The sequence below is a fragment of the Bufo bufo genome, chromosome 4 (genome assembly GCF_905171765.1).
Source record: "Bufo bufo chromosome 4, aBufBuf1.1, whole genome shotgun sequence".
Lineage (NCBI taxonomy): Eukaryota > Metazoa > Chordata > Amphibia > Anura > Bufonidae > Bufo > Bufo bufo.
The window spans coordinates 504,846,128-504,867,980 of record NC_053392.1 but is presented as its reverse complement, the minus strand read 5'-3'; the positions used below and the strand labels follow the sequence as shown (position 1 = coordinate 504,867,980).

The 21,853-nt window shown below is 42.2% G+C and overlaps 1 protein-coding gene across 1 annotated transcript in view; it reads right to left on the bottom strand.

Moving 5' to 3' along the window:
* The window catches only part of ACSS1 (acyl-CoA synthetase short chain family member 1), a 125,248-nt gene that overhangs the window by 56,116 nt on the left and 47,279 nt on the right, over positions 1 to 21,853 (bottom strand). Inside the window, exons 3-7 of the mRNA XM_040429654.1 lie at positions 19,061 to 19,260; positions 11,898 to 12,073; positions 7,643 to 7,795; positions 7,395 to 7,542; positions 5,940 to 6,077 (exon numbers count right to left, since the gene is read on the bottom strand). Coding sequence (XP_040285588.1) covers positions 5,940 to 6,077; positions 7,395 to 7,542; positions 7,643 to 7,795; positions 11,898 to 12,073; positions 19,061 to 19,260 — 815 coding nt within the window. The remainder of the gene's footprint in view (positions 1 to 5,939; positions 6,078 to 7,394; positions 7,543 to 7,642; positions 7,796 to 11,897; positions 12,074 to 19,060; positions 19,261 to 21,853) is intronic.

Sequence of the window (21,853 nt, the reverse complement as noted above, 5' to 3'; positions counted from 1 at the left end):
AGCAACAGATTCCAAATGCAAATAGCACACTTGAAATTAACTCTGGACCTTTTATCTGCTCATTGTAATTGGGATAATGAGGGAATAACATACACCTGGCCATGGAACAGCTGAGAAGCCAATTGTCCCATTACTTTTGGGACCTTAACAAGTGGGAGGCACATATGCAAACTGTTGTAATTCCTACACCGTTCACCTGATTTGGATGTAAATACCCTCAAATTAAAGCTGACAGTCTGCAGTTAAAGCACATCTTGTTCGTTTAATTTCAAATCCATTGTGGTGGTGTATAGAGCCAAAAATGTTAGAATTGTGTCGACGTCCCAATATTTATGGACCTGACTGTATATTCCCAGGGCTGGATTACAAATGGTAGAATCACATAGGCAAACACTTTTAAGGATCCCGCCTTATGAGTAAGGGCTGTATTAGACGTGCAGAGGGTCGGCCAGATCATTGCTGACACGCATTTGAAGCAACACTTAGTAGTGATGATGATGCCGGTGTAAAAGTGCCGTCAATTACCTGATGAACAACTTGTTCATCGGGCAATGACATTTTTTACGCACACTAAAAAAATAATGATTTTGTATGGGGACGAACAATTGCATTAGCGATGGCTCCTCCCCATACTGTGGTGGAGATCGCAGCATGTAAATGCAGCAGTCTCCTCCACTGACGAGCAGGCGATTGTCGGGAAGTAATGCTTCCTGCCCGACAATCGTCAGCCTCATCTGCTGGTGTAATACCAGCCTAAGGGTGTTATATCATGCATCGCCATCTAAGGGCTGTATTAGACCTGCAGATCAGCATTTCGATTGTCGGGAAGGAAGCGTAATGCCATTGTTCTTCCCCATGGAGAATCATTGTTTGATGGCAGCAGACCATTATTAGATGGCAGTGCCGCTGACAATGATATTTTAGAATGCATAAAAATGCGATTGCCCGATAAATGAGCTCATTCATTGGGTGATCGGCGGCACTTTTACATAGGCAGATCATCGCTAAAGAGCATTCCTACGAACGAACGAGCATTCCTATTTGCAAGTCGAAGGAAAAGTTCACATCTCTGTTTCATTTTCCGTACTTCTGAGCAGTCAGAAGAACAGAAAGAAGAAGAAAACAGGATCCTGTAAACAAAAAAAAAAAAAAAAACAGATCCTGTTGCACATTTGGCCTCCATTTGAGCGGTTTTTAGACGGGAAAAAAGTACTACATGCACAGGATCTGTTTTATTTTTACAGGACCCCTTTCCTTGGAATAAGCGTCACCAGAGGTTTCTCCATATGGCAGTGAAAAACCACTGGATTACTTCTGGTTAGCAGTGCAGGCAGATGGGGCATCAGAGCTCAAAGAGAATGAAGCTCCAACCCTAATTCACATACACAGTATAATTTTATTAAAATACACTAAAATATATAACAAACATATCAAAGGTCCATGTCTTTCTGTTAGGCTCCATTCACATGTCCGCAATTTCGTTACGCATTTTGCGGACCCATTCATTCCTATGGGGCAGCACATTGTGCTGCCCGGATATGGAATTGCGGACCCGCACTTCCGGGTCTGCAATTCCGTTCCCGAAAAAAATAGAACATGTCTCACTCTTGTCCGCAATTGCGGACAAAAATAGGCTTATTCTATTAGTGATGGCGATGTGTGGTCCGCAAAATGCAGAACGCACATTGCCGGTGTCCGCGTTTTGCAGATCTGTGGATCCGCAAAACACGTTATGGACGTGTGAATGGAGCCTTTAGAATGGCTAAGAAATGCTGAAGGGTAAGGCTGGTGGAGGTGAAGATCCCAGGTGATGGAGACCTTTGAACAATTGCCCCATTTGCCCTTCTGATAGTCTAGACCAGGTGTCGGCAACCCGCAGCTCCGGAGCCGCATGCGGCTCTTTTGAACCTTTGCCGCGGCTCCAGCATGAGCATGAGCAGTGTGTATGCGGCATGAGCAGTGTGTGTGCGGCGGCGGCGGGGCAGGCACTGTGCGGCGGCGGCTGGGCAGGCACTGAGATGAGCGCTTCCATTGTGGAAGCGAAGCGCTCATCTCCATAGTGATCTGTTTGTATCGCCGTCCTCAGGACAGCGATACAAACAGAAGGCTGTGCGGAGGAGCAGGGCAGGGAGGTGTGTTTCCTTTCCTGTTCCTCTGATAGGCTGTCGGCCTAGTAGTGCCGGCAGCCTATCAGAGGCCGGCGTAGGCGGCGCGATGACGTCATCGCGCCGCCTGAGCCATACATCGCTGGAGTCGGGACACAGGCCGGAAGAGGCCTGCATCCCATCGCTCCAAAGAGGTAAGTATAAGTGTTAATTTTTTTTTTTTTTAACTGGCAGTCTGCCACATAATGGGGGGGCCCTGGTATTATACTGGCACATGATTGGGGAATTTGGGGGGCCCTGGAATTACTGGCACATGATTGGGGGGGGTCTGGTATTACTACTGGCACATGATTGGGGGGGATCTGGTATTACTACTGGCACATGATTGGGGGGGTCTGGTATTACTACTGGCACATGATTGGAGGGGGGTCTGGTATTACTGGCACATGATTGGGGGGGGTCTGGTATTACTACTGGCACATGATTGGAGGGGGGTCTGGTATTACTGGCACATGATTGGAGGGGGGTCTGGTATTACTGGCACATGATTGGAGGGGGGTCTGTTATTACTGGCGCATGATTGGAGGGGTCTGGTATTACTGGCACATGATTGGGGGGTCTCGTATTACTGGCACGTGATTGGGGGTCTGGTAAAGGTAAATTTAATATTTTAATTCGCAATTAATTTGCAAAAATATATTTTACATTGTTAAGTGAAAAAGTCATTTTTTTCTTCAGATTGACAGCTGACTGCACGATCCTGTATATAGCATTAAGGTAAGAAACAATATATGCAGTGTTATATTTGTTTTAAATGTCGCAATGGTTTTGTGGCTCCCAGTTTTTTTTTTCCCTTCGGAAACGGGTCCAAGTGGCTCTTTATGTCTTAAAGGTTGCAGACCCCTGGTCTAGACTTTTTTTCTATTGCTTTAAAACGGTTTGATATTTCTGAGCTAATGTTCATTGAAGGTATTCAAAAATTAGGTTATATCATATGAAGGTAAAATTTGGTTGTACATGCATTTCAATCCTTTTGTATTATTTTTACTCTACAAGAAGACATCAAGTCAAAATCTTATGGAAAATCTAGAGAAGAAGAACAGACATGCATTTCAACATTGTTCTCGCAGGAGATAAACTGTTGCCAGAGGTGTCTGGCAGCTGCTTATTCCCCTCGTCGCATTAAAAACACATGGGCAATTGGCCAATGGAGCTGGTAGGAATAACCATCAGACAAATGAGTGGGAAGCTTTAAGCTTTATTCCCATTGCATCCTTATGGATCCATGATGGATTTGTTTTGTAATTGTTCTTCCCAGATCCCATTAACTTATAATGGGTCCATCAGATTTCTGTTTTCTTACACTATTGGAAATCTTTATATGAAAAAAATGTCAGTATGAAAAGTCTTACACAGTTTTAGTTTTCTACACTTTGTGAGTTAATTTATTAAAATGATGAAATATTATTAACTGGTTACAATAAGGAAGCTAAAAATGAAAGAGCAATGTTGTTGTTTTGGTCAGTGATTTCCATCAGTGATTGTGAGCCAAAAACAGGATTGGTATAAGGTATAAGGGGAAGATCTGCACCTGTTCTGTGTTTAGAGCCGCACCTGGTTTTTGCTCACAGTCACTGATGGAAATCACTGACGAAAACACTGATGTGTGAATGAGGCATAAGGGCTCATGCACATGGCCGTATGCCCTCCGAGACATACGGTCCATGAGCGGGCCATATGTCCCAGAGCAGCATACATCGTGCGCACGGGAGCGCACAGCATCATAGGTTACTATAATGCTGTGCGCATCGGCTATTGTCCCGTACTCATAATATCATATGAGTGCGGGACAATAGTCCCGCGGGCAGCCCGATGCGCACAGTATCATAGCAACCTATAATGCTGTGCGGCTCCCGTGCGCACGATGTATGCCGCTCCGGGACATATGGCCCGCTCATGGACCGTATGTCTGGGAGGGCATACAGCCATGTGCATGAGCCCTAAGTCTGAGACAAATACAGGGAGAGCAGAATTATTAGGCAAGTTGTATTTTTGAGGATTAATTTTATTATTGAGCAACAACCATGTTCTCAATGAACCCAAAAAACTCATTAATATCAAAGCTGAATATTTTTGGAAGTAGTTTTTAGTTTGTTTTTAGTTTTAGCTATTTTAGGGGGATATCTGTGTGTGCAGTTGACTATTACTGTGCATAATTATTAGGCAACTTAACAAAAAACAAATATATACCCATTTCAATTATTTATTTTTACCAGTGAAACCAATATAACATCTCAACATTCACAAATATACATTTCTGACATTCAAAAACAAAACAAAAACCAATATACCAATATAGCCACCTTTCTTTGCAAGGACACTCAAAAGCCTGCCATCCATGGATTCTGTCAGTGTTTTGATCAGAGAGGTGTACTGTTTTCCCTCCTTGTAAATCTCACACTTGATGATGGACCACAGGTTCTCAATGGGGTTCAGATCAGGTGAACAAGGAGGCCATGTCATTAGATTTTCTTCTTTTATACCCTTTCTTGCCAGCCACGCTGTGGAGTACTTGGACGCGTGTGATGGAGCATTGTCCTGCATGAAAATCATGTTTTTCTTGAAGGATGCAGACTTCTTCCTGTACCACTGCTTGAAGAAGGTGTCTTCCAGAAACTGGCAGTAGGACTGGGAGTTGAGCTTGACTCCATCCTCAACCCGAAAAGGCCCCACAAGCTCATCTTTGATGATACCAGCCCAAACCAGTACTCCACCTCCACCTTGCTGGCGTCTGAGTCGGACTGGAGCTCTCTGCCCTTTACCAATCCAGCCACGGGCCCATCCATCTGGCCCATCAAGACTCACTCTCATTTCATCAGTCCATAAAACCTTAGAAAAATCAGTCTTGAGATATTTCTTGGCCCAGTCTTGACGTTTCAGCTTGTGTGTCTTGTTCAGTGGTGGTCGTCTTTCAGCCTTTCTTACCTTGGCCATGTCTCTGAGTATTGCACACCTTGTGCTTTTGGGCACTCCAGTGATGTTGCAGCTCTGAAATATGGCCAAACTGGTGGCAAGTGGCATCTTGGCAGCTGCACGCTTGACTTTTCTCAGTTCATGGGCAGTTATTTTGCGCCTTGGTTTTTCCACACGCTTCTTGCGACCCTGTTGACTATTTTGAATGAAACGCTTGATTGTTCGATGATCACGCTTCAGAAGCTTTGCAATTTTAAGAGTGCTGCATCCCTCTGCAAGATATCTCACTATTTTTGACTTTTCTGAGCCTGTCAAGTCCTTCTTTTGACCCATTTTGCCAAAGGAAAGGAAGTTGCCTAATAATTCTGCACACCTAATATAGGGTGTTGATGTCATTAGACCACACCCCTTCTCATTACAGAGATGCACATCACCTAATATGCTTAATTGGTAGTAGGCTTTCGAGCCTATACAGCTTGGAGTAAGACAACATGCATAAAGAGGATGATGTGGTCAAAATACTCATTTGCCTAATAATTCTGCACGCAGTGTATACTAGCTCTCTTATTAGGATATCTTACATTTGTTTCTTAAAGCAAGTGCTAGCAAGTCCTAGCCAGACACAGTGAGGAGAAGAGGCATGGCTGAGATTCTGGGACATGGAGAGATTTTTCATATAGTTGTTAGTTTTAAGTGTAATATGAGACCACATAGGACCGAGGTAAATGAGGGGATTAAAGGAGCAGGTGCTAGAATATATATAGTTTGTGAATTTACTGTGTTTCCTGTGCTTTAAACGCTGGAGTTAAAATAATCTTACAACATACAAATGTAGGTATTAGACAAGTCCTCTTTACCCACCTGAGCCCAACATTTTTAAAGATGACCTATCGTATTTCTTTACCCAGTCGTCTCCATACTTGAGTAGCAGGCGTATTGCAGTTGGCGCACCATAAAACTGATTAATCCTCAACCGTTCCACCATCTCCCAATAGCGACCTAAGCAACATCAACAATATTCTTTGTAGAAAATGTTGTTAAAATCATCCACATGCTACAATTCATGCCAAATAATTTCAAGTCCCTTGTAAATGTGATTCTTTTATGTAAAAGCACAATAAAGTAATAAAAGTCAGGTGCTTTTGTCAGAATGTCGCCTACGTAATTATAAAACATACAGTAAATTCTGTAACGAATAACTCATTGGAATCCCAAAAATTTTCTCTTAAAATGTAGTCTCTGAACTACACTGCTAAAATGGCAACTATCCAATCTCATGAATTTTGCTAAGTAAATATGTTTAGAAAAAATGGTTTACTGAGTTCTGTGTTGGCAAAGGTCTAACCTCCACCCTGGGAATGAACTGGAATACTAAGTGAAAGACCAGACCTTATCCCTCAACATCAGTGCCTGATGAATGGACACTAATGATGTGACCACAGGTGACTTTACATAGGCTTTATTCAAGTGCTTTACAAATTCTAAAACTGACTATACACATTAGATAAATGTAAGCCGAACCCTCCATTTTAAGTGGGACTTCACAACTATCTAACGTGTCATCCGACTCTCACCTAACGTCATATTAGGGGAGATAAGGATCGAGTAGTTGGATTTCAACTGCCCTTTCTTTTTGTCTTTGGAGAGATAAGCCGCTGTCAGGGGAGTCTGGAAGTAGCTTTCTTCCGTCTCCTCCTAATGTGTACGGCCAACGTTTCATTTGTGGTCAGGCTCTATGTCACCTCAACCTCAATTTCCTGTTACATGCAAGTATGGCCAGGTGACATGAAAACTTTTAATACAATAGCAGTATAGCAATATGTACAGTATCTATGACAACCTCTTTCCATATGCCCTACTATATGCCCACTCAGGAACCTCCTCTATTAGCCAGAGCAAAGAGCTACTATAAAGAGCTACCATAGTCACTCTAGAACCAACTCAAGCTTCCACTCTAAAGGACTCTACCTGGTCTTGTACTACATGGCTGCTTATTCATTTCAATGGATGCATAAAAGGATCAGACATGCCCAATCATACTGTCCGATCCTTCTGTCCCCCAACATCTGCTTTTGGGGAAGAGTCAGGGAGACCCCAAACATATTAGATGGTTGACTAGTCCACCTGAAATCAACAGATTTGCCCAATATTAACCCAAGGCCAGCTTTTTTGTGATTTATTACTCTAAAAGGATAACATGATGGATGTAGGGTTCAGCATGAACTAACTTTACACCTTTTTTTCCACTTATCTTAAGTAATGCAAAGACTTTGGAATAACAGAAGGAAATATTTTCCATAAATCTGGTCTCTTCACCTGGATCTGGATATGTTGGAGTACTCTCAAACAGGACAGTGGTGGCTCCATTGCACAGAGGTCCATAGACAACATAGCTATGCCCAGTAATCCAGCCAATGTCGGCAACACATCCAAACACATCTCCTTGTTTGTAGTCAAATACGTACTGACAGAAAAAATAGACATTATGATATTAATCATAGGTTGTATGCCAGCATAGCAGAAGAGGATATCATCATTGGGGCACAACCACAAAATACACTTACCTTATGCGTGAGGGAAGCATACAGCAAATACCCAGCCTGTGTGTGCACGATTCCCTTAGGCTGTCCAGTGCTGCCAGATGTATACAGCATAAATAACATGTCCTCACTGTCCATAGTTTCTGGAGGGCACACTGGTTCTGCTCTGGCCATTTCCTGCCAAAACATGTACAAACTGAGATATGTGATCCCAGGAGAAGCTGCAAACTTGGTGCTATAGTATAGTAGCGTAACTGTGAATGGGTTCATGCGTAAATCTCTTATGTTTTATATAAGGCCTCGTCAATATAGGGATTTTTATGTGCATTTTTGGTGCGGATTCGACAGCACTAAACGTGTGGCCGTCACAAGGAAATTGTCTCCTATTGTTTTCAAAGGAAATCTGCACTGCCATTTATGCGGCTGTGGTTTAATTTGGTGCCATTTTCCAGACTGTGTCAAGAAAGGAACCATTGGAAACCATAGTGGGTGTCTGCTCACAGATTAGCCCCCTTGGCTGGGTCTAAAGCTGCGGGTGGAGCGCTCCCATTCAAAATGCAAAACACGGAAAATGGGCTGTGGATTCTACGACAGATCTTTTCAAAGGATGTAGCATAATCATGTTTGCTTTGAACTCTCCATTGTACCATTCCTCCATTACTTCTCCTGGAAGTTTATGGATAAACTGACAACTGGTTGTTATTATTCCTCTTGTTAACAGGGTGTGTCCCTACATAGTGTCCAAACACTGTTGACAGTGCCAGAATGTGTAGAGACATACTCCATTGTCAAGTGTAATGGTAACAATCAGTTGTCATTTTATCATAGATTTCAAACTGGTGGCAAGTGGCATCTTGGCAGCTGCACGCTTGACTTTTCTCAGTTCATGGGCAGTTATTTTGCGCCTTGGTTTTTCCACATGCTTCTTGCGACCCTGTTGACTATTTTGAATGAAACGCTTGATTGTTCGATGATAACGCTTCAGAAGCTTTGCAATTTTAAGAGTGCTGCATCCCTCTGCAAGATATCTCACTATTTTTGACTTTTCTGAGCCTGTCAAGTCCTTCTTTTGACCCATTTTGCCAAAGGAAAGGAAGTTGCCTAATAATTATGCACACCTAATATAGGGTGTTGATGTCATTAGACCACACCCCTTCTCATTACAGAGATGCACATCACCTAATATGCTTAATTGGTAGTAGGCTTTCGAGCCTATACAGCTTGGAGTAAGACAACATGCATAAAGAGGATGATGTGGTCAAAATACTCATTTGCCTAATAATTCTGCACTCCCTGTACTTTGACATCATAATGTGGTGTTTAAAGAATTACTAATTACTACAGACATATCAAAATAAAATTTCCATTCACATATACTGTACTGCAAGCCATTAATTGCTACTGACTGAATCAGAGGTCTCAGTTAAATATTTATTATTATTTTTCAGGGTGGATTTGATTTAAATCAAACTAAATTAAATCAGAATTTAAATCACGATTTAAATCACTAGTCAGTATGATTTAAATCATAGTTTTCTACATAAAGACTAATTATTGCTGGTATAACTTATAATATGCAAGTAGATGAAGATTTTTAGAATAACAACTTTTCATATTAGTTTGATTAGGTTGATTCTGTATTCATAGGTTTGTATTGTAAAAGTTAGAATTAAAGGGATTCTGTCATCAGAAATGAGCCCTATAACCTAAACATATTGCGATGTCCCTAGTAATACACTGAATCCTAAAGTGACTTTATCAAATGCGCCTGTGGCTCTATAATCATAAAAAACAGGTTTATATCACCTGTCACTCACGTCAAAATGTGTCCAAGGGGACGTCTCATGGTGCAGGGTGCCCGGCTGCAGCCATCTCGTTTAGGTGCCCAGCGCCGCCTTCTGAAGTGAAATCGCCGCCCTCCCTTTCATTAGATCCGCCTACCTCAGTTCATCGCCGCCTCTCTAACGTCGGCTCGCTTCAGCCAGATCCCGCGCATGCGCACTAGGTATAACCAAATGCGCCCGTGCGGACTACTGGTAGCGGCCTTGTTTAGTGAAGTGCGCCGGCCGGCGCATGCGCACTTCGCTAAACGAGGCCGCTGCCAGTAGTCCGCACGGGCGCATCAGGTTATATGCACGCGCGGGATCTGGCTGAAGCGAGCGGACGTTAGAGAGGCGGCGATGAACTGAGGTAGGCGGATCTAATGAAAGGGAGGGCGGCGATTTCACTTCAGAAGGCGGCGCTGGGCACCTAAACGAGATGGCTGCAGCCGGGCACCCTGCACCATGAGACGTCCCCTTGGACACATTTTGACGTGAGTGACAGGTGATATAAACCTGTTTTTTTATGATTATAGAGCCACAGGTAGTGATAAAGTCACTTTAGGATTCAGTGTTTTACAAGGGACATCGCCATATGTTTAGGTTATAGGCCTAAATTCTGATGACAGAATCCCTTTAAGGTCTTTTTCTCAACTCTGTTCATGTTATAACATTTTTGCTGTGAAGAAGAGGCATGTAATCTCTGCTGAGTCATATTCAGTTTTGAGAACTGCAAAAGTAAACCAAGCATCTGTGATAATATCTTGTAGGCAGAGAAACTGCCCAATAATCTTACAAAAACCTCTGGAGGAGCATGACATTGTGAATGGATTAATGGAATTTATTTACCAAAAAAATTAACATATACATGATTAAAAAACGAATCTATATTTCATGATGGAATAACCTTTGGATGGTAATATATTTTCCTCAAAAAGCATTTTATATAAAAAAAAAATCAGATTTAAATAAAAAAATCAGATTTAAAATAAAAAAAATCTGATTTTTTTTAATTTTTTTTTTAAAATCATAGATTTTTATCCACCCTGTTATTTTTGTATTTCACAAAAACAAAGTATATATTTATAAGAAAAAACATAGGACATAATACATCAAATAACTAATAGAAATGTGTTACTTTTGGTCAGATATGTCTTATATTTGTTGTAAGCTTTGTTTAATATATTATTTTATTTACATAAAACTATATTGGTCCACATCACTTTTCTTTGTTTGCTTTACTTCAAAGATAGGAGTTTTGTCATTATATTGCAGTGACCCAGTGGTTTATTGTTAAAGAGGGTTACTGTGTCTCTTCTATGCAGTTTGTTTCCCAAAGGCTGTGCATGGGGAGAAGGACTTAATTTTCTTGCCCCCATAGAGACAGTTGCTGGGTGTGAGCTGGTCCAACCACTCTAGTTAGGAGCTGCTAGGGAGTGTATAGGCAGACATCTTTGTCAGGAGACAGTGTTAGAAGCTAGAGTGAATGTTGCAAGGAGAAACAGCAGACTGGGATATACCAGCCCTGTGAGCCAAGAGTGGCCAGAACAGTGACTGTAACAAGTGCCAGCCTCTGAAGTAGAGAAGTGAGCCAAACAGAAGATTTCATGCATTTATATTGAGGAAAGTGTGTGTATTGGCTGTAGACTTCAGTGCATTTTGGTTGGGGATAGAAGTTTCAGACACCCTCCCTACAAAAGAGAGAGAGTGGCCATATGTTAAAGGACTACACCCCACAGCTGGGTATTGTAGAAATACAGACTGAACAAGGGAATATATAGAGAGAGAGGAAAGAGAGAATTTGCACCCCTTGGTTGAATTGGGAAGGTTGCTCAGATTAACTGGAAAGTCATTCAGAAAGAACCACCTTATTCCCCATTGCTCCCTATATGTAGACTTGGGAAAACTGCCTTTGCAACCTGTAAAGATTGTGCCTGCTTTTGCAAGTGTCTGTGAGTACCATCTCCCGACTTGCCTCAGTAAAGTACTGTAGACTTGTTTTACCAAAAGAGTCCTTTTCTTTTCATGGCATCATCACCTACACTGACACTGTATTGTGCCACCTCCAGGGGACCCTGCCTTGAATCTGCAAAACCCTCCGACACCAAGGGCACCCCACATACCAGTAGCATGTGCCCAAGGGGAAGAAAAGGTGCAGCTCTCCCTTCACTGCATGTGCCAGAGTGAGGACTGCCTTTGTGAGTACTACTACCACCATTGTTGCCTCTACCATCACTCCTGTCCTCTCCCGGGATTTATGCAATACTATATGTTGAATTTTGTAAACCCATTTTGAGACTAATATCTCTTAAGAGTCTGTTCAGTGTTATGTATAATTCTCGCTTTGTATTGTCAGCAGTATCCGTACAATACATATCATAAAATATGGATTCTTCTATTCAGAATATTTCTTATGTGCACCATGTTACATAGTACAGGTACACATGTATAAGACGTACTTCTTCCAGAGAAATGTCAAGATTACCCATGTGGACTTTGTTGTCTGTCCTCTGAGCAACAAAGACATGTTTAATCGATGGACAGCTCTTGACAGCTTCATCCACAGTCTTCTTGAGCTCTGTCACTCGTCCGCCCCTCAGTCCTTGGTTGACAGTGATGACAGCTTTGCATTTAGCTATTGAAATAATATGAAGATAATTAATGATTTCATTTAATTCTTGAAAAGCATTTGCTCAGTCTCGTAGACACAAGTGTACCAAAGTATTATGAGACTAAGATCATCTCACTTAGAACCTTCCAGACTTGACTGTACATGCAAATGTAAGAAACTTTGTAATCTATCTTAGCAAAGAAAGTTGCTTCCTTTTCCTCTTATCAGGCTCCACTCCTGCTCTCCCCTCCTTTTTAACTCTCAATTCACTGTTCATATCTGAGGGTATGCTACAGAGAGGTAGGGAGCAGATTCCCCTGTTTCTCCATGTGTAGTCTTTGGGCAGACATGAAACCAGCTAGTCTCCACCTACCCGCAAAAAAAACAGAGAATTACAGACAGATTAAAGAAGGAAAAACTGCTAAAATGGCAAAAACAGGTCATATAATGACCAAATATAATGTTATTCCTCATGTACACCCACATGGCAGCTAATTCTGAAAAACGTATTCTAAATTTACAGTTTAAAGCTGTGTTCATATACAGTACAGACCAAAAGTTTGGACACACCTTCTTATTCAAAGAGTTTTCTTTATTTTCATGACTATGAAAATTGTAGATTCACACTGAAGGCATCAAAACTATGAATTAACACAAGTGGAATTATATACATAACAAACAAGTGTGAAACAACTGAAAATATGTCATATTCTAGGTTCTTCAAAGTAGCCACCTTTTGCTTTGATTACTGCTTTGCACACTCTTGGCATTCTCTTGATGAGCTTCAAGAGGTAGTCCCCTGAAATGGTTTTCACGTCACAGGTGTGTCCTGTCAGGTTTAATAAGTGGGATTTCTTGCCTTATAAATGGGGTTGGGACCATCAGTTGCGTTGAGGAGAAGTCAGATGGATACACAGCTGATAGTCCTACTGAATAGACTGTTAGAATTTGTATTATGGCAAGAAAAAAGCAGCTAAATAAAGAAAAACGAGTGGCCATCATTACTTTAAGAAATGAAGGTCAGTCAGTCAGCCGAAAAATTGGGAAAACTTTGAAAGTAAGGGCTATTTGACCATGAAGGAGAGTGATGGGGTGCTGCGCCAGATGACCTGGCCTCCACAGTCACCGGACCTGAACCCAATCGAGATGGTTTGGGGTAAGATGGACCGCAGAGTGAAGGCAAAAGGGCCAACAAGTGCTAAGCATCTCTGGGAACTCCTTCAAGACTGTTGGAGGACCATTTCAGGGGACTACCTCTTGAAGCGCATCAAGAGAATGCCAAGAGTGTGCAAAGCAGTAATCAAAGCAAAAGGTGGCTACTTTGAAGAACCTAGAATATGACATATTTTCAGTTGTTTCACACTTGTTTGTTATGTATATAATTCCACATGTGTTAATTCATAGTTTTGATGCCTTCAGTGTGAATCTACAATTTTCATAGTCATGAAAATAAAGAAAACTCTTTGAATGAGAAGGTGTGTCCAAACTTTTGGTCTGTACTGTATGCCTTAATGGTTTCTGTTTATAGTGGAAACCCCAATGCATAGCCAGATCTGTCATACAGTACCACTAAGACTCCTCTCCATTCAATGCTATGGGACTTCCAAAAATAGGCGGCGCTTGGCTATTTTCAGAAGTCCCGTAACAGCAAAGGGAAAACACAGCGCATGCACAGCATCCTTTCCATTCACAGTTGGGTCCTGCTCTCGATATAGGAGTGGGTCCTACATCTATCAGACATGTCCAGGGGCATAGCTAGAAGTGACTGGGCCCCACAGCCAATTTTTGGACGCCCCCCCCACTTCATGGACACATGGACTCACCACATACATGGACACACTCATGCATGCACTCACCACATACAAGGATGTACTCATGCACGCACTTCCCACATATATGGACACACTCACCACATACATGGACGCACTCATTCACTGTGTAAATGGACACACCCACCACATACATGGACGCACACTTATTCACGCACTCAACATATACATGGACACACTCATACACACACCATATATATATATATATATATATATATATATATATATATACACACACACTCACCTAAAGAATTATTAGGAACACCATACTAATACGGTGTTGGGCCCCCTTTTGCCTTCAGAACTGCCTTAATTCTACGTGGCATTGATTCAACAAGGTGCTGATAGCATTCTTTAGAAATGTTGGCTCATATTGATAGGATAGCATCTTGCAGTTGATGGAGATTTGAGGGATGCACATCCAGGGCACGAAGCTCCCGTTCCACCACATCCCAAAGATGCTCTATTGGGTTGAGAACTGGTGACTGTGGGGGCCATTTTAGTACAGTGAACTCATTGTCATGTTCAAGAAACCAATTTGAAATGATTCAAGCTTTGTGACATGGTGCATTATCCTGCTGGAAGTAGCCATCAGAGGATGGATACATGTTCTCATTCTGTTTACGCCAAATTCGGACTCTACCATTTGAATGTCTCAATAGAAATCAAGACTCATTTGACCAGGCAACATTTTTCCAGTCTTCAACAGTCCAATTTTGGTGAGCTCGTGCAAATTGTAGCCTCTTTTTCCTATTTGTAGTGGAGATGAGTGGTACCCGGTGGGGTCTTCTGCTGTTGTAGCCCATCCACCTCAAGGTTGTGCGTGTTGTGGCTTCACAAATGCTTTGCTGCATACCTCGGTTGTAATGAGTGGTTATTTCAGTCAACGTTGCTCTTCTATCAGCTTGAATCAGTCGGCCCATTCTCCTCTGACCTCTAGCATCCACAAGGCATTTTTGCCCACAGGACTGCCGCATACTGGATGTTTTTCCCTTTTCACACCATTCTTTGTAAACCCTAGAAATGATTGTGCGTGAAAATCCCAGTAACTGAGCAGATTGTGAAATACTCAGACCGGCCCGTCTGGCACCAACAACCATGCCACGCTCAAAATTGCTTAAATCACCTTTCTTTCCTATTCTGACATTCAGTTTGGAGTTCAGGAGATTGTCTTGACCAGGACCACACCCCTAAATGCATTGAAGCAACTGCCATGTGATTGGTTGACTAGATAATTGCATTAATGAGAAATAGAACAGGTGTTCCTAATAATTCTTTAGGTGAGTGTATATATATATATATATATATATGCATACACATTCCACACACATGGATCTTCGTGTGAAAACGGCCATAGGAGTAGAAGGAGACAGCATGGAGGAATTGTACTCCGCTCCCCACTTAGCAAGGACCTTCAGTGGGAGAAGCTCCAGCGCTGCTCCTCTAGTGTCTGCTCCTATAAAGTACAACATAGCTGTAACTAGCAGCAGAGTGTACATGTAATAAAAACTACAGGACTTGGTCAGGAGCCCAGTTCATCTGTTGACAATGAAATCATAAGTACTGCTTCAGTGCCCCTTCTGAGCTTGGGCTCCGTAGCAGCTGCTTCCCCTTCTTCCCTGATAGCTGCACCACTGAGCCATACACAACCAGACTTGGGTCACATATATCGCCACTCCATCCTGTCTTCACCTAGCTACCTTTGTTGCTTTACTCTGCATTTTATATTCATGTTAACTGAGATACCGGCTGGGTGACTGGTATTTGCAACTTTTTTTTATTCTCACTATGCCAGCACAAGGGGCCGTTCAAATGACAAAATTTGTACAATGACCTAAATTTATTAATGTAATTGCCCGGCTTGGCATCAACTAAAAATGTGTGGCACATTTTTAGTGCAGATTTAGATTTCATTTTTTGGGCTTTTAGGCACTTCAAAATACACCACATTTATTAAGAGTAGGGGCGAGCGAACTTGATGTTTTCAAGTTCAGGTTCAGCGTTCGGGTTCTGGGGCAATTCCATGATGGAATCCGTCAGCACGGAATATAACGGAATTCTATGACGGCATGCACCACAGAAGCTTTTAGGAGGCATTTCCTGTTGCATTCTGTCTTAATAGAAGTCTATGGGCAGCATAACGGATCCGGGATGGTTTCCGTTAAGTCCTGTCCTGTATACCGGAAACCGTCCAGATCCGTTATGCTGCCCATAGGCTTCTATTATGACGGAATGCCTCTTAAAGGCTTCTGTGGTGCATTCCATGATAGAATTCCTCTAAGTTCCTTGAAAACAGAATCCATAACGGAATTGCCCTAGAACCCGAACTTGAAAACATCAAGTTCGCTCATCCCTAATTAAGAGGCAACTTTTAATACATTTGGTGCAAACCACTCCAAAATAGGTTTTAAAACTTTGGCATTTGAAATGGTAGTCTTAAAGGGGGTTTCCGGGACTTTGGATAGGTGATTCAATATTTGCTAAATGCACAGTACAGCGTTACATATGGATGTAGCAGGGTTAACACAAATGCTTTTTGAGACATGTTATCTAAACCAAATGCATTAAGCAATTGCTTTTCAATGGCTTTTGTTTCAAGATAACGCAATGAGTTAAGAAATTTCAGTTAGGAGTGTGTGTGTTACCCCTGCTACATCTGTATGTTGGTGCTATAGTGCTATATAGTGCTATAACGATTTTTCTATTATGTATAGACATTACGGTGAGGTATCTAGGAAATGGTAAAAAAACATCCTGCAAAAATGAAAGATAGATAGATAGATAGATAGATAGATAGATAGATAGATAGATAGATAGATAGATAGATAGACAGTATACAGTAGCTGGCACTGTCTCATTGACTTGAATTACTGCTTTGGCTGATATGATGACAGAACAAATTCATGAACCTAAATAGAACCATGACTAATGGGGTATGAACTTGAGAAATCAAAGCATAGCATGGGCCCCTCACACTGATATTCACAGGGTAGAATCTACTAATCATATTCATTCACATTTCTCTCAGACACAGAGCAACATAAAGCACTTGTCTCATCAACAACCTACCTGTGTCCTACTACAACCTACCTCAAAAGTAACCTTCATGTTATCTTGAACTCGACTTGTATGCCCTACCACAAGCATAATCATCAGCAGTCACTAAGTATTAAGCTGGCCATGAACATAAAATAATTGTCAGCCAAATGGTGATTTAGGAAAACAATTACATATTCCTCATTAACAAGCACGTTAATTCTGTGGAGCAGGGGGGAGAGCAGATGCTAGACACATCTGGCGTTTGTGATCAGAAAGACAATAGAACTGGAGAGTAAACATCTAATTTGTGTGATCTAACCACAAGCCCACTTCCATCAATCTAGCTGTTATTCCTATCAGCTCAGTATAGAACTACCGTATTTCTTGGGGCACTGTTTGGTGATGTTTATCTGGGCTGTGCAAAGTGCTTTTCAACAGGTCTAGTTTTGGAGATGTGACCAGGGCCAAATATACTAGCATCTGTGCAACTTGTGCAACTGCACAAGAGCCCGGTAGATAAATGGCTCTCTGTCACCTAATAAACACCTTGCCACTGTCCATTACATTGCATTTGGGGGACTAACAAGGGTGAAATGGCCATATACCCTACCGTGAAATTTCCCAATGGGCTGATGCTAACAGGGGCCATCCGAACCCTCCTCACATCCACCAGGTATATAACGACCTGATGATCTCAGCATAAATGAATGCTAGGAGCATCAAGTATTTATGCACCTGACCAGCAGCCACCGGTTGCTCTCCCGACTTGAACTGTATCACCATCCTCAGTATGGTCATAGGGCAGTATTTTATGCTGCACTGTGGTATTTGGATTTTAAGTTTTTGATGTTTTGTGTTGCACAACGGTATTACTGGCCCCACCATTTCTGTTGTCCCTGCCTACTTGTTTCTGGTGTTGTCCATGCCTACTTCTGTTGTCCCTGCCTACAAAACATGCCCTGTATTCTGTCAATTAAAGGGGTTGTCCAAGTTATATTTATTGATGACCTATCCTCAGGATAGGTCATCAATATCAGATCGGCTGGGGTCCGACACCCGGCCCCCCGCCGATCAGCTGTTTGAAGAGAAGGCGCGCGCCGTGCCAGCGCCGCCTCCTCTTCACTGTTTACCTTCTCCCTGTTGCATCTGCAGAGGTGAGCAGGTGTAATTACACCTAACTGTTTTATTTCAATGGGACGGATCGTTCCCATACACTTGTATAGGAGCGATCCGTACCATTGAAATGAATAGGACGGCTTGGGTGTAATTACACCTGCTCACCGCTGCAGATGCAACAGCGAGAAGGTAAACAGTGAAGAGGAGGTGGCGTTGGCATGGCGCGCGCCTTCTCTTCAAACAGCTGATCGGCGGGGGTGCCAGGTGTCAGACCCCAGCCGATCCGATATTGATGACCTATCCTGAGGATAGGTCATGAATAAATATAACTTCCCAGTCCACATTTGGGGACTAAACTAATAAATTTCATGGCTCACCATTACCAGCTGATCGTTATAGAGACATAAGGGGGTGCAGGCATAGGGGTTGTAGTGGCACACATACCTGCTTCTGCCTGTACCTTTAGCTGACGTCTGGCATAGGGTCTCCTGCACTGATGTGCTATGCAGAGCTTTCAGTGGAGGGGGCACAGGCAGAATAAGTGGAGTGTGCTCCTGCCAGAACAGTGCTCACTACAACTCCTATGCCTGCAGTACAGTGGAATCCAAACATCTGCACAACGCATATATGTCAGCAGTGTACTGGTATACAGATTCAAAAGCACTTTAGACACTCTGAACTTTGGCTTGCTTATTTTGTCAGTAAAAATGTTTTTTTTTTTTAAAAATGCATATTTCAAAAAAGTCATAAGGCATTTAGAACAGTATTAATAAAGTTTAGTTACACTTTGAAGGTTTGGATGTTGGGGGAGAGTCTGGTGTGTTGGGGTAGAGAGTTCCGGGGTAGGGGAGAGGCACGTGAGAAATCTTGTAGTCGATTGTGTGAAGAACAGATGAGAAAAGAATGGACCCTCAGGCAGGATTTAGTGGATTTCCCCAACAAAGTCGGAGTATCTACGGGTAACCTTGTATTTCTGTAAAATATTGTAGGATAATGTGGTACAACTTGAAAGTAAACTACTACTTACCATCATTAATTCGTCCAGCCAAGGATTCCGCACTGAAACCAGCAAAGACAACGGTGTGAACAGCTCCAATCCTTGCACAAGCCAACATGGATGACACAGCCAACGGTGAAACAGGCATGTAGATGGCCACTCTGTCACCTTTTTTTACTCCATACTTTTTCAGTGTGTTGGCAATACGGCATGTGGTGTCAAGAAGCTCCCTGTTGAGGAAAAAAGACAGGTTATAGTAACCCTAAATATCGCTGTTATTGAAAATCCTATATGAAAATTAGACAGCTATGACTAAAGGTGGCCATATGCATTAGTCTAAAGTTGATCAGATGGATGATTTTAACCAAAATGAATGTTCGTCAGATGAAATTTAACAAGGAACAGTCTTTTTGGCCTACCAATGATAGTTCATTATTGTCTGAAAAAACGTCGGCTGTGTTTGTCCTCCTATAGTTGGATGAAAGTTCTTTCATTTAAAGGAGAAAAGATCTTTCTTTGAAAGAACATTCCCAGAAAGATCTTTCACTCATCGCCCAGTTTCATTGAACATGTACGTCTAATTTGAACAAAATGGCAGTACAACATTTCACATACAAACAATAGAGTTGAGAAATGGGGATCATTCTAAATTAAAGTGGTATTATACCTACTATAAATGGAAAAATAGAAGCTCTTTGCGCACATTTTTGCTCAAACGGGTGTTGGGCCCATCTACCAGGCGTCAAGGTGGCTTCCGCAGATGGGTACCTAACACTAGTATACCACTTCTCTTGGACTTTCCTAAGCCTACAATTTTCAGGGCAGTGTAGGAACCAGCTACATACATACTCTGCTCAGAAGCACCAGGCAGATGGGCATTGCTCAGGCTAAAAGAGGCGCTATCCTCAATACCGTGTTTCTCCAAAAATAAGACAGGGTCTTATATTATTTTTTTCTCAGAAAAAAGGGTTAGGGCTTATTATCGGGGCAGGGCTTATTTTGGCTCTATGAACAACAATCACACATTTATGCTTGAACAAAAAAACAGGGAGATCCGGCGCTAGAGATGACAGGGTGCTGATTGATGGAGGCGGGGGAGGGAGCAGGACGCGCTCATAACGAATCAGCACCTCCAGCTCCAGGCAGCAGAGAGGAGAAGGACATCCTCCCGTTGGCTCATTGTTAGAACGTGCGGGCTGGCGGCAGTCTTTGTCACAATTGCTGTTTTTGCATACAAATTCTGCTCCTTTTTGCTGACCTTTGATAAACAGGACCTCAAGTTAAAGGGGTTTTTCCATCTCAGACATTGATGGCATATCACTAGGATATACTATTCATGGCCGATAGGTCAGGTCCCACATCTGGGACCCACTCGTATCTCCATGATGGGACCCTGAAAGGGAACATAATGCATAGTGCATCCAAGTCCACCCTCCGTTCACCACTTTGGGTGGGTCATCCTCAGGATAGGTCATCAATATCAGATCAGCGGTGGTCCACTTCCCAGGAATCCTGGTGTTCTCATCAATGTTGACCTGCACGCCAGAGTAATTACAGCTATCTGTTCTGTCCCATTCAAGTGAGCGAGAGAGGAAGCTGTAATTACACTGCACTGCCGCTAGAAGGAATTCAGCGTGCGGGTGAGCATTGATGAGGACACAGCACTCGCACAAGTGTAGTGGCCCCTTTGCATAACTAGTCAGCGGGGGAACTGGGAGTTAGACCCTGCCAATCTTAGGATGAGTCACCAATCATGAAATTGGACAACCCCTCTAACCAATCATTCTTGAAGTCATTTGTTTAAATCCCTTCTCTCACAGAGTTAGGGAGGAGTTCACATCATCGTTTCATTTTCCATTCTTCTGCTCCTTCAGAAGAACAGAAATAAAAAAAATTATAAATCCTGTAAAAAAAAACGGATCCTGCGCATCTGAGCCATTTGCATTTGAGATCAGTTTTTTAGAAGGAAAAAAGTTCTGCATGCAGTACCTTTTTCCGTAAAAAAGGCATCTTAGACGGAAAGCCAAATGTGCATAACTGATGCGCAGGATCGGTTTTTTATTTATTTATTTTTACAGGATCCTGATTTTTTTCTGTTCTTCTAACGGATCAGAAGAATGGAAAATGAAACGGTGATGTGAACTGTCCCCATTCTTTGTCAGCAGCACATCACCTCCTGTTTGCACAGCAAGCAATTTTCTACCTGTATAAAGGATGTGATTTACAACAGACAAATGTTTGCTGATCGCTGAGCAAGTTCACATGGGGAAATCATCAGAAATAAACATTTGTTCAACCGATCATCAGTCCATGAAAAAGGGCCTTTAAACATATCAGTTTGGTACTGCATTTGAGTGCACTGACGTTTCACAAATACAATACTATGGGTAAGTGTGTATAGAGCAACCTGTAACCAAGAGCAGGCTTCTCATTATGTAACATTTGATTGCTATGGGAAAGTCTGTTATGTTCAACTCTATGGCTGCAAACATCTACATAGTCCAAACATTACAGCTACAAGCCAGATGAATAATAAGAAGGCTCCGTATAAAGGGCTCACGCACACAAACGTATTTTCTTTCCGCGTTTGTTCAGTTTTTTTTGCAGACCGTATGCGGAACCATTCATTTCAATGGGTCCGCAAAAAAAACTGAAGTTACTCCGTATGCATTCCATTTCTGTATGTCCGTATTTCCGTTCCGCAACAAATAAAGCATGTCCTATTATTGTCCGCATTACGTTAGGGGCCAACTGTTCCGTTCTACAAAATACGGAATGCAAGCGGACGGCATCCGTATTTTTTGTGGATCCGTTTTTTGCGAA